The 13747-nt window shown below is 38.8% G+C and overlaps 1 protein-coding gene across 3 annotated transcripts in view; it reads left to right on the top strand.

The window, feature by feature from the left end:
* wwp2 (WW domain containing E3 ubiquitin protein ligase 2) overlaps positions 1-13747 on the top strand; it is a 56694-nt gene that overhangs the window by 26376 nt on the left and 16571 nt on the right. For 2 of the 3 annotated variants that reach the window (XM_028448768.1, XM_028448769.1), the window contains exons 10-11: positions 2128-2302; positions 13679-13733. In XM_028448768.1, the coding sequence (XP_028304569.1) occupies positions 2128-2302; positions 13679-13733 (230 nt within the window). Of the gene's footprint in view, positions 1-2127; positions 2303-13304; positions 13463-13678; positions 13734-13747 lie in introns of those variants that run through there. The other variant, XM_028448770.1, reaches the window with a different exon arrangement.

Genomic DNA, 13747 nt, shown 5'->3' with positions numbered 1-13747 from the left:
AAGCAAAATCGGGAGCCCGCTCGCAAGGCCAACGCTCTTGACGTGTGGATTGGACCGCACCGCCGCACTGGAAAGATTTCGCATCTGGGACGCATCTATCCATTGACTTTGTATGTAATCTGGACGTACGGACATTTTGTGATACATCCAGTGTGAACGCAGCATTAGGGAATTAAAGAAAATCTGTTTTAGGGATCCCGAAGGATCTGGGTCATTGAAGAAACTACAAACCAGACGTCATTGGCTCACTGTGTCTCTATTCCCTAAATAGTTATAGTTAACATTAACAACCATTAGCATCATTATTTTTAGTGAGTCGCACGCTGATCACTGTCTGTACTGCGAAAGTCGTCTCTGTTTTCTCTTCTAAATTCTGTTGTGATTAGGTCAGACATGAGAATAGTTGCAGTCATGTTGGGCTAAAGAAACTGGTCTGTGTTTGAGTCTGCGCTTTGTGTGTGTGTGTTTGTGTTTCTGCGGCCCATGCATATCTCTGCCCATGTCCAGACCCCCCGTCTCAAGGGGAGGGTAAGATATACTTAACCCTCTGAGTAATGTCGCTGGCAGGCGATACACACCACAGCACATGCTTATTGTCGGGCAAAGGCCTGCTGTCACCATTGTTTCCTCATCATCATCATTATCAGGCAGTTGGCATCTGCCTGAAGCAAATCGACTGGATGATGACATCGAGCCAAACCAACAATAAGATGTTTGTTCTGACCCTGAGGCTGTGATAGACCAAGACTTCAGTTGAACATGATGTGGTTTCAAAGTTTGAGGGATTTAACTGTTTAAAAGATTTTTCCACCTCTGCCTGGGAACTTGTTTTTGGGTTGTGTGGATTCTTATTTCATTCTTTGAGTCAAATATGAACTGTTTTCATTGACAGATTATTTGATTACAATCATCATTTGTCAAACAATTGCAGTGCTTTACCTTGGATTGTGAATGAAATAAAGTTTTCATAATGGGATGCACATAAGTTGTGTGCAGGTGTGCATGTGCCTCCAAAATAAACAATTCGCACCAGATCAAATGATGCGTTTGTATAGGATTAATGTGATGCCCAAATGGATGTATTTCACAAATAAACATAATCTGTGCAAAATAGGAATACCTTTTCAACTCCAGTATGTATATTTTATATGTAAATATATCTATTATGTTGTCTCAAACAACAGCACATATTGGTATTTCAATATCATTGGAAGAACCAATACCGTATTTTATGGGTCATATCTGCCATATCTCCCATCTCTCATGGTAAGAGATTGGAACTTCCCTTTTGTTTGGTTTTCAGATATATGTATTTGGCTTTTTAGTCATTCTTTTAGCAAGCATCATATTCATGTTGTGCTGCTTTTATTAATTTTCAGCTTAAAGTAAAGTAAAATGTCTCACTATTCATGCATCCCTCTATTCTGCTTCTCCTGTGAGTTGGTGACAGAAATTGTCAGTACCAAGCAACAGCCCTTGATGCTCCCCTGTTCTCCTGTTACTCTACAAGAATTGGAGTCCAACACAAATTTATATGATTTCAAAGTGCTTTAAAATGGTTCCTGAATCAAAGCAAAACTTATGTTGCAAATATTACGCAACTGCAAGAACCTCAAAGAAGCAACAACACAGAGAATCACATTCTGTAATTTTTGGTGTCACAGTAAGCACAGTGTAGCTCAAAGCATTTATAACTATTTCTTTCTTCTAATTTTAACAGCTTTTAATCATTTAAGTCCTTTAGCTCAGCTCATTCACTCAAACATCGGCGAGTTGTTTTTTTTGGGGTTTTTTTTACATCTCTTTTTTTTTAAAAAGTCGCTCATATGGATTTTATTACCAAAAATATGAAGCAATTAATACATGAGGCCAAATTATATGACTTACTAATAGATATTAAACAAACTTGAAATGATTTTGGTCAATGCACGTTTGGACTGTCTTCTCTCAGCTCTCACCAGTTGTCTCTAGATTCTGTTTTTATTTCCTTTTCTGGTTTGTTTTGTTTTTCCTTCTTTTAAAAAACCAGTGCTGTTCCTGATATCAGCATTTATATGCAGCCACCCACACTTGTTCTAAAGTTAACATTTTGTTGAAAGCCCTTCTCGCTTCTCTTGTGTTCTACAGCTGGGAGAAGCGAGTGGATCAGCGGGGTCGTTTCTACTATGTGGACCACAACACCAGAACCACTACCTGGCAAAGGCCCACGGCCGAATCCGTGAGAAACTATCAACAATGGCAGAGCCAGCGCAGCCAGCTGCAGGGCGCCATGCACCAGTTCAGCCAGCGCTTCCTCTATCAGGTACTTAATGGTTTTACTGGTTGACCCAAGCACTCAAATACACACATACTGTAGATAGAATAGAAAGCTTTTTATTGTCATTATACACAAAGTACAACAAAATTAACAGAGAACTCTCGTGGTAAACAGTGAGAACAACAGGGATAAATATATTGCAAAGTTACAAATTACACAAGGTATTTATTAATATACATGTATTTCCAGGGCTAGCTTTGTCCTTTTGTTATAAATCTGGCGTCAGTTTATACATGGTGGACTCATAAAGAAATCATGCAGGATTGGGTTGTCAAAGGTTTAACTGCACCTTCTTCACCTGGATAATGTTTCCTTTGACCAGAGGTGGCAGAAGTACTAGTCTTCAATACTCAAGTAAAAGTATAGATACTTGAATAAAAATTACTCTGGTAAAAATATTGAAGTTGCTCCCTTACCTGAGTAAAAGTAAAAAAGTACATGCTACTAAATGTACTTGAGTAAAAAAAAGTAAAACAATGTCCCCTCAATAATAAGACAGGGTTTTTTAAACCAGCAAATTCCATGTCTTTTATTTTTTAGGAACTTGTAGAATACTGGTACATGGAAAAAAGTAAAATCTGTTCCCTTTGAACACCTGGAGAATTTATCACTCGTAATAAATACAGTTTATAGATAAAATGTGTGAAGAAAACAAAAGTGCGAATGCTCAATAAAATCCAGTGCAGCTTTGAGTTTAACATTTTTAAAAACTTGTAGAAAACTGGTACTTGGAAATAAATTAAATCCGTTAACCTTTATGAACACCTAAATAAATTATTACTCATTATAGGTAAAATTTGTAAATAAAATGTTTCAAGAAAAATTACCCTGTATTCAGATTGCTTCTTTTGTTTTTCAATGTTAGCTTAAGTGAAAATACTGCCAAACACTTAGATACAATCTTTGTTTTTGAGTATCTCGCTGCTTTGCTCAAGATGCAAGGCTGAAGACCATTTGTGTTTATGAGCAGCTGTTGGGGAAATGCAGATGTTTTTATCCCCCACCACAAAGTGTGAAGGGGGATATAGGTTGGAGCTCCATTTGTCTGTCCATTTGTGCGTCCAAGTTAAAGGGGACAGCTTTACTCAGAAACCGTTTAAGATGCGATAACCAAATTTGGTGTTTGGCTTCAGGTGGAGTTTGAAAATGAGAAACGCGCAATTATTTTTTCCGGAGTTATTGCCCTTGTTCCGTTTTTTGGACTCTGTTTGAGGTTTGTTCAAATGGGACAGCTTTTTTCAAAAACCGTTTCAGATAGGATAACCAAATTTGGTGTGTGGCTTCAGGGTATCTATACCTTGATGGAGTTTGAAAATGAGAAGTGCGCAGATATTTTTTCTGGAGTTATTACCCTTGTGCCATTTTTTTTTACTCTGTTCGAGGTATCTTCAAAGGGGACAGCTTTTCTTAGAAACCGTTTAAGATAGTTAGTAATTTTATATTCTGATGTGGTCATATGGTCTTATGTATACATCTAAGTTCTTAGATTTAGCACATTTAGGAAAAGGTTGTGAGTTATAATGACAACCAATCTGGCGGAGGATGTTGATGACTGTGTTCTTGTTTAAAACATAATTTTAGTGTTTTTCTGTGGTAGTGCAGTAATGTTTGACTGTCCTCCTCTGAAGGTCAGACTGCAGTGAGGCAGTAAAGCTACAACAGCAGCTCTTTTTCAATGCACCATTAGTTAAACCAGCCCTAAATTTTCATAGTCTTCCATTAAACCTCTCTACAATGCAATTTGCACATTTCTCTTTCAGCCTTTGAAACCCTGTGCCTCGTTATGCCTCTTCCCTTTTGTGTTTGTGTTGTTCTTTTTTTATATGCTTCCGACAGTTTGTGTGCTCTGTTGTTTGTTCTTTCTAGAAAAACCTTGACTAAAATGTCTTGGATGGTGCTCTGTATATGCTAAAATGTTTTCTTACACCTATGCTAAAATGTCAGTTTTTGCCATCATTTCGTTTTTCGTGTATTTTTGCACGTAGTTTTTACAACAAATCATGACCAATTTCACAAATGAACAATATCCAAAGGCCTCCACTCCTGCAATGAATGGCTTAAAAAAACATCCTTATTTTCACAAATAATGTTTAGCAATTCATAAAACTTGATTTAAAGCCGACCTGAGCCAAAAATACACCTTTAAAGTTGAGTACATTAAAGATAAAATAGATAATAATGAAACAAACTTTGAAAATTAGTTTTGATCACTGCACGTCAATATTTTTGCATCTTTTTAAACTGATTCAAGCAAAATCGCTGAAAAATATTTAATTTTAACACAAAAAAATCTGTGACCAAAGAGAAGTGAAAATAAAAAATAAAATCCTGCAAAGCATTCTGAAGACAAAAATTGTAAGAATTCAACATTTGAAACATAGAATCACAAATGACATTTTTGTCTGCTTTATTCAGGCAGTTTTCTCTTAGTGTGAAATGATTAAAGCATTAATTTTTAAGCCTCTGCCTGTTTTTTTGTTGATCCATGTTCTTACCTTTGTTTTAATGTCAATCCATGTTCTCACCCAAACAGCATGTGTTTCAGAGGCTGAATCATTGGCATGTATAGGTGTCTGCTGAAAATATGGGTGTAACAAAACCTTTTATTTCTGCATGGAGGTGAACTTTGACACTTGGCTGAAACGTTTGGAGTCCAACACTCGGTTTGGGCGGCAGGGAAACACAACTCCTTTGTAAATATTGCTGTTACAACTTCACATTAAACATGAACAGGTGGTAACTTGTGCTGATTTAATGTCTGTTGGCATTTACAGTAGTTGCTGGCAGGTGATGCCTCAGAGCTCAGTAACTGCATTGCTCCATTGATCCTAACACCAGTGTTAAGGTATTAACTGAGACGCCTTTCAGCCAGTGTGCCCACGTAGCCAGGAAAACACAGCTCACCCTCCCAGGTCTCTTTAAAATCCATAACACACAAACCTCAAACACAAAATGTTTGAAAACATTTAAATTAAAATTTAAAAATGACTCTGAATTCTTTGAACTTTTACTCATATTTGATTTCAGTTGTGGACATATAATATTGACTCACTGTCCTTGCAATAACTTTAAGTGGTCCATAAAAAATTTGCATCTTTTAAGTCTTCGCACTACATCCTTGGTGGGCAACCTTTACCACAGTGGGGGTCACAAAAATGGGCGTTTTTTATTCCAAGGGCCATGTTATCAACTTTCATGTCCGCATTTAGATTAATGACTAATCTGAACATTAACTAATACTGCAATTTTTGTGTATTTTTGTTGTCCTGTGTGTTTTTGGAGTAATTCTGTGTAATTTTGTTGTTGTTTTGTGTGTTCTGAGTCACACACTTTTTGGAAATAGTAAAAACCAACTGAAAATGAAATTGATGTAGGCCAAGGAAGGAGCCTTATGACTGAGGTAGAGTCAGAATTGGCCCTACTGGAGGCCCTGAAAGTCAATTTCACTGCTTTGTCACATTTTACGTCATAGAAGAGTTGTCTTCTGATCGAGAGGTTGAGGGTTTGATTCCAATGCTATACATTTTATGTTTCGAAGTAAGTAAGTAAGTATTTATTTATAAAGCGCTTTTCGCAGATAAAATCACAAAGTGCTGTACACAGAAACAATAAACATACATTTACATCACATGTGTAACATCATAAAAGGGCAGTAAAAGTTAAAAATAAAATCTTGTTAACTAAAAGCATTTTTGAAAAGCGAAGTCTTCAAATGTTTTTTAAAAGTGTCCACGCAGTTCATCTCCCGGAGAGACTGGGGCAGACCATTCCAGAGTCTGGGGGCTGCAGCCTGGAACGCCAGGTCTCCTCTGGTTTTAAATTTGGTTTTTGGGAACCTTAGTAGACCCTGACCTGAGGATCGAAGGCTGCGTCCTGAAGTGTAGGGACACAACATGTCTAAAATGTATAGAGGAGCCTGGCCATGCAAAGCCCGGAATGTTAGAACCAGTATTTTATATTCAATCCGGAACTTGACAGGGAGCCAGTGCAGGGAGGAAAGTATCGGGGTAATGTGTGATGTTCTGGACGTACCGGTCAAAAGTCTGGCAGCAGCATTTTGAACCATTTGGAGTTTACACAGGGTCGACTTATTAAAACAGATAAAAACTGAGTTACAGTAGTCAATGCGGGACGAAATAAAAGCATGGATGACCAGTTCCAGATCAGGTTTGGACAGTAGATGCCTCACTTTTGAGATATTTCTCAGATGGTAAAAACAGTTTTTAGTCAGTTGACGACAGTGGCCCTCCAAAGTATCCTTGGACAAGACACTGAACCCTAAGTTGCTTCCAGTGGTCGACTAGCGCCTTGCTTGGCAGTTCTGTCCCATTGTTGTGTGTGAATGAGAGTGAAAATAGGTGAGTGAGCTGATAGTGTAAAGCACTTCAGTGGGGATAAAGCGATATATAAATCAAGTCTATTTACCATGGTTCTATTTTTAGTAGCCCCCCCTCAATGTGATGCAACTCGGACCCCAACAACATTTTAGTTTCATGAGAAATCGTTCCACCTCTGACATTTATCCGTATTGGTGATACTTGCATGAAAAGGACACGAGCTGGACTGACACAACATGCTTTCGTACACACATCTAATAGTTGAAAACCTTCTTCTACCCATTGTTTCATTCTTAAATCTCTGTTTTTTTCTGTCCATTAGAGTTTGAGCAAAGCCTAAAGACAGCTCGTAACTCCATGTTGTTGATAGTGTCCGGCTTTGCCTTGGAATGGCCATTCTCCTGATAGCAGTGACTATTTATGGCCCCACAGTGAGTGAGCTGGGAAGCACTTACAAAGGCTTCATAGTAGACCCACATGCTCTACTTCCTGACTGTCACAGCAACAATGTACTTAAAGTTTTTACCGGTCCAGGGATTTTAAAGGATTGGTTTATAGCAGGTGTATGGACAATGTTTTTTGTTTTGCACCTTTGTGGGGTTTTTTATACAGAGCTGTTTAAATTACGTATAGTATACAGATCTGACTGGTCCCTTAATACAGTAGTAAGCAGTAAGCATGATGACTCTGCAAGTGGCTTTGTGGAAGCTGTCATCTGTGTACTATCTTACTTTTGAGTCATGTGTGCGTGCGTGTGTGCGCGTGCACGTGCGTGTGGGCAGGGATTTTGTTATGATTGTTTGTAGTTGCGTGTCTGACCAAATATGTTCACAGCAATGAAATTTTGCAGTGCAGTGTTACATTTTTTTCTCTGAGTCACATGACAACATGGGAGGGTCAAGAGGCCAGTTGTTAAGAGTGATGATGATTTTACTTGACTAACATGAAAAAGCTCATTCTAAACTGAAATTAGGACATCATAATTTTGTTGTACATGTTGTACAATGACAATAAAGCTTCTGAATGTGAATCTTCTCATTCTAGATGCATGACGTAATACGGGGTTTGTTAGTATGTTTTACTATGTTTAGAGTTTAAAAAACTTAAATATTTTAGCTTTTTTTTTAATTATTAATTGACTTTTTAACTGGTATGTATTGCTCTTGTAGCATTTTTTAGTAAATTGAATGTTTGAGACTTGATCTTAGTCTGTATTTTTGGCTTTGCACTCACGTAAATTCAGTTATTGCTTGAGCATTGCTAACAGTGAGAGGTGCATTTAAGGTACAACTATTCAATATTTTTGGATTTCACTCAAATGCATGACCTTTAAAAATGAAGAAAAAAAGACTGCTCTAGGTGGGGTTTTGTTGTTGTTTTGTATGTGACTCTCAAACACATTCATCACCTGATTGGCTGCCATATTCACCTGGAAAACCTGGCCTTTTTACAGCATGTTTTCTACAGATGCATAACACCAAACCATTATTTCACGCACTGGTGCCAACACTTTATTTTCCCTCCCTCGCTTCCTCTGTGCCTCCTCCTCCTCCCTTATTTTCTCAGCCTCCCCTTTCTTTTCCTCCCCGTTTCCTCGCTCCGCCTGAAAGCCGCCGAGGAGCCAAACACAGAGAACCAGGATGAAGTCATCATGTCTTTATATCATTATACTCTCCCTTTACCTTTTTTAGTCACAGAAAACCCATAAGGGTGGGGCACTGGGACATAGATTGACTGTCGATGTAATCAGCATGCACACACACACACGCCCTCCCACCCCCACTCTTAAACCCTGTTGCATGTGCCCACTATTGAGTCTTTTCCATTCTGACTCCCTCAAATTTTCCATGACTGAGCTCCTTCTAATGGGCACTGTCACTTTTCTTTTTGCTTAAGTTAAAAGTGACACGACATTTAGTGAATAATGCTTCTCTTCATTCCTCCCAGGAAATAATTGTCGTTTTTAGTATAGAAAGAAAGAATAACTCTTCTTGAAAGGTCGAACAAAATCTTATTTGGGAATCTTCTGCTTTAGTTTTTCACTGCCTGTGCTGCCAAAACTCAGCTTTTGACGGAGGTGTGCTGGAGCGTAATGCAGAACCACACAGGCCAGCGAATCCTGACTCTGTTTAACCGCTCTAGTATTAGTTTCCCAGGAAAGTCTGCTTGTGCTTGGCCTTGTTTGATCACGCAGCCGGACTCTTCAGCGGATTATAAAAATGGGCTCTACTCCAGATGAAAACAAAGGCCTCAATTAATCTCAATCAATCAATCTTTATTTGTAAAAAGCGTTTTTCATACAAACAAATGTAGCTCAAAGTGCTTTTACATGGTTAAAAATACTCCCACCCCGCACAAACCCACATCCACCACACACGGACACACAAGTTAAAATAAGGACAGTGGCACATGGCTGGGTACAGAGGATCTAGGTAAGGAGACATCACACGTGCCGTCTGCACTAGGAACAGTACACAGAGCCCCCAGTCCAGCAAAATTCACCAACACTGAGGGCCATGATACGGCACCACTGCAGCCACGGCCCATCGCAGCCCCTAGTGCCGAGGGCTCCCTCCGAGGAAACACTGGGATAGTAATCCTAAAAGATAAACCTAAAACTATAAAAACAACATAAAAGATAACAATCTTAAAACTATTAGAACAACGTAAAAGATAACGATCCTAAAATTGTCAGGACAACATAAAAGATAACAAAGCTGTTGGATGCGAACTCTGCTCGTGTCACACGACTGACGTAGAGTTGACCGACAGACTGCAAGACTACAGTGCCATTAGTGCTTATATGTAGACCTGAAGCATTGAGCAGAGGCAAGCATGCATGAATGTTTCTAGAAACTCGAAGGAATAATAATTAGTAGGTGGAAGACGGCCTATGGCTTTAGTGGCTCTGGGAACACACAAATGTACATAAGGTTCTGTGACTCGTGGAGGAGAAGCGAGTCACAGGAGTCACAGACACGCTTCAGCTTCATTTATCATACTGCTTTTTTGCTTCTGAATATCGTATATACATTGTACGCTTTGAGTTATAGTGCATCTAAAACAAGCAGCTCTGGAACTGACCACTTTGTTTCAATGCAAACCAGCTGAGTCAAGATTATAAAATGATCAGCTATTCTATAGTCCGTCACTATTCTGGTGTGAAAGCAGCCTAAAAAAATACTGCTACTCTAAAATGATTCAGTGTGTTTTCTCCCAAAAAACATTGTTTTAATCAAAATCAGCAAGGAATTAACTGAAAGTTCTCATTAATGGAACTGAACAGATGATCGTTAAAGGTCTTTCTGAATGCATAATTTAGGGTCTGCAACCTGCGGCTCTGGAGCCTCATGTGGCTATTTGACTCTTTTGCAATGGCTCCCTATAGCTTTAAAAAAATATTAAAATAATGAATTATTTCTTACAGAGGGTATTGATGATTAGTGACTTTAACTTCAAATAAAATTATGATCAAACAATTTGTTACCTAAAAATAAATCACATTGTGCAATAACTGCCACCTTCCTACTTTACCTCCTGCAACCTCTACAGACCATCAAATTTCCTTGTACCTGTGGCTTTAAATCCCTGGTAAGATAACTAAACTAACAAAAAGACTATTCTGGAAGAAAATGGAGATTTAATTTTTGTGGGGAAAGATTTATTTTACTGCCAACATGCAGTCTTGATATGCATGCTTGATATGTTGCATTGGAATTAGCATATGTTGACCAACATGATCATGTTATCAAATTCAAGTTATTTTTTGCTGCCCATCAAATCTATGAACTCATAAAATTATTTGATATTATTTTACCTTCATATAATTTTATGCACTGTATTGTCTTCATTGAGAAGGTAGTTTTTCCGCTCCGAAAAGACTTTAATCCCAGTGAGATTAAGCAAAATGGTTCCTTTGAGAGTAGTGGTAGCAGATTCCTGGATTAGTCAATTGTTTTTGAAAATTACACCATATGATCCTTTAAGACAGGAGTTCTCAAATTTTGTGGATCCACGGACTCCTTTCAGTGGAGAAAATTATTCAAGGACCGCCTCATAATCCTCACGTCAATTTAATTCAATTTACTGCCATCTGTACCCCTAAATGCCAAAGGAATGATCTATTATCTGAACATTGAATTTCACGGACCCCTAAACTACGGCTCCCCAGTTTGAGAACCACTGCTTTAGGGAATCTGAATGACCACAAAATACTCAAAACTCCTATGTTTTTATATACAGAACTACAAACAAAGACCTCAATAAGCTAATAAATTAATAAATGTGAAAAACAGCTGCAAAGTTTTACATATTGAGTGAAATAAAAAAGCATAGCTTTGTGTGTGTAAAGTGAGTCTTTGCATGTCAAAGCCCAAACTTTTGTCATTTTTCATTTGCATTTAAGAAAGCTGTTACGAGGATTCTTGTGCTACAGAAAATCCCATCACATTCATTTAAAACAGTTTTTAAAAAATATGTTATTACAGTAGGGTGGTAATATGTGAGATGTTAAAATTGCATGACACGGAGGTTCATGCTCGTGTAACAGACGCTCAACTTTCTTCTTGCACTAGTTTATGAAGAGAAGACAGAAATTGCTTTCATCAGCCTGGATTTAAGGATGAAGCTGAAATTTGGTGAAGGGGAAAAAAATGTGGCAGTAAGGTGCAAACTGAGCATCAGGCCAGTCCCAACAGTTTTCTGTTTGGTGGCATTCTGGCTCTCTTTGTAGTTTAACAGCATTAAAGGGACTGAAAAGAGTGTTATTGTTTGTGCTGTCTTTGTGTAAAAGAATGTGTCATCACGTTGACCCACACAAGGTCCAGTTGACTTATTATTTATGTTTACTTAATTTCTATGTTTTATATGTAGATGCAGATGTTGGAGGTGGATGATTGAATGTATGATGCAGGCTAAAGAGAACTAAAAACCCAGTTGGATCACATTTGTTGGACACTCGATTTTGATGTTTAGTGTAATTTCACCCTGTTATTTTATCAGATGAGACCTTATTGTAGTGGTACACTAAACCCAACAACACACACATTTAAAGCCCTCCACATCTGCTGCTGTTACACTCAAATCTAATTATTCAGGATTAAAATTTAAGCCATTTGCCACTCATTTTTGGTTGTATTTAGAAAAGCTAAATAAACCCTCTTAAAGATTTACATTCACACAGCTGTGAGGCAATGCTTTTTTTTTAATTGTTTTGCAGAACCTCTTGCAGTTAATTGCAAATTTAAGCCTTAGAAAATATAACCAATGTCTTCAAATTGCAGTTGAGTGTAAAGTTGTGCACTTTTTTTTTTTAGCACAGCGTATAAATCAATAACAATCTATCACATCCTAATTCTACATCATCCAAGCAAAGCATTATAACTACTGATATGATGACGTATCCACATACAACTATGCCTGTATGTGGGATGGTAATTTTAAGCAGAAAAATAGTGGAAATATAAGGACTTTGAAGCAGTTTTAATGACTTTAAATGACCTCTAAACTTTCACCTTTCATTGGGGGGAGTTAATTGTTGTGGTCAGCATCCATTACAAGTGGTCCAAAGTAGCAGAAGCTATGAACCGGATGCATGGTCATGGCTCAGTGATGCATGTGGAGAGCAAAGGCTGGTCCATGTGGTCTGATTTAACAGATTTGCGGCCGTAGCTCAAACTGTTGAAGTTCATGCTGTTCCTGTGTATTTTTGTTATTATTATTAATATGTTTATAACCTTTATTTTACCAGGAGAACCTATTGGAAATAATCATCTCTTTTACAGGTGTGTCTTGGTCAATATAGGCAGCAGCTCATACAGTAGCTGTTTGTTGTTTATTAGGCAGAAACAACACAATTTTAATGAAGAGGAGATAATGTTGGTTGATCTGTTTGTTTTTGCACTGAAATATGAAAAGGAAATAACCACAGACCAATCACCAGCCATTGTGCATACAGAGAAAACGGTGCAATGATGGCTCTTTCCAAGACACCTCAGAGGTAAATGGGAAAGCAGTATATTATGTACCTTTCCATTGGGAGAGGCAGAGAATGAGTGAAATCATCACTTTTTAAGATGATTTATCCCAGCTGCTGAAATCAGCCTGATTGGTGAACAACTCTGGGAGGGGAAAAAATAAACTAATTTCTAACAAGCATCTTTTCAGCCACTTTTCCATTTAAACTAATATATTTGTGTGTGTGTGTTTTTCCACACAGCATCGCGCTCACAGTGTTAGTGAGTGTTTGCCGCGGACAAACTTTCCACACACACATGCTCTCTATTTGGATCTTTCCCTGTGTGTGTGTGTATATATGTGTGCAGGCTGAGTAAACCCCACAGTGGTTTCCAGGCCCAGGGTGAATAAAGGTGCCTTTTGTCAGACAGCCTGGGGTGGGTGAGGAGGCGGGGGTGGGTGGAGCAGTGGAGGCGGAGGGTGAGGAGGCTGAGGAGGAAAGTGCCCGCTCTTGAACAAGCATGAATGTTCCCTTAGTTCGCTCAGACATCGCACTTCCCTGTCTGGTTTCACAGCAGCGTTAGAACAGAGAAAGGAGGGAGGGGGTGGCATGTGTTAGAGGAGGTGAGCGGGAAACTGAGTGGCGGGAGGCGGAGCTTGCATCCAGCTAAGTGAGCTCATTGGAACAGCGTTGTTGTTTTATCCTCCTACCGAGCGTGCAGGCTTTGGAGGGCATACGAGCAGCCGGCCGGGGAGCTCTTTCATTTGCGTCTCGCTGCTGCAGCGGCAAAGAGCCAGATCTGACCTTCACATTTAACCCTTCAACCCTTACCAGCTTGTCAAGCACTTTCAGGTACCATCCTCAGTACGTTGCTGTCAAAACTTTCTCCTCCAGACTATAGGGTTTTTGTCACTTTTATTAATCATTTTTTAATTTATTTTTTTCTACGTATCCTTGCGCAGCTGCTGTGATTCTCACATTAAGATCGAGTGAAGAGCTTCAAAACCTACGGACAGAAATGGAGAAAGTTACTAACCTGATTTATTCTCTGTGTTGTCTTCCCCTCAGTCATCCGGTGCTCCGGTGGAAAATGACCCTCTTGGCCCGCTGCCTCCTGGATGGGGTAAGTGTATCCAC

This window comes from Gouania willdenowi, chromosome 6, assembly GCF_900634775.1.
Source record: "Gouania willdenowi chromosome 6, fGouWil2.1, whole genome shotgun sequence".
NCBI classification, from domain to species: Eukaryota; Metazoa; Chordata; class Actinopteri; order Blenniiformes; family Gobiesocidae; genus Gouania; species Gouania willdenowi.
Note: the sequence above shows the minus strand (reverse complement) of the source record. Positions and strands in the feature narration are given on the sequence as shown.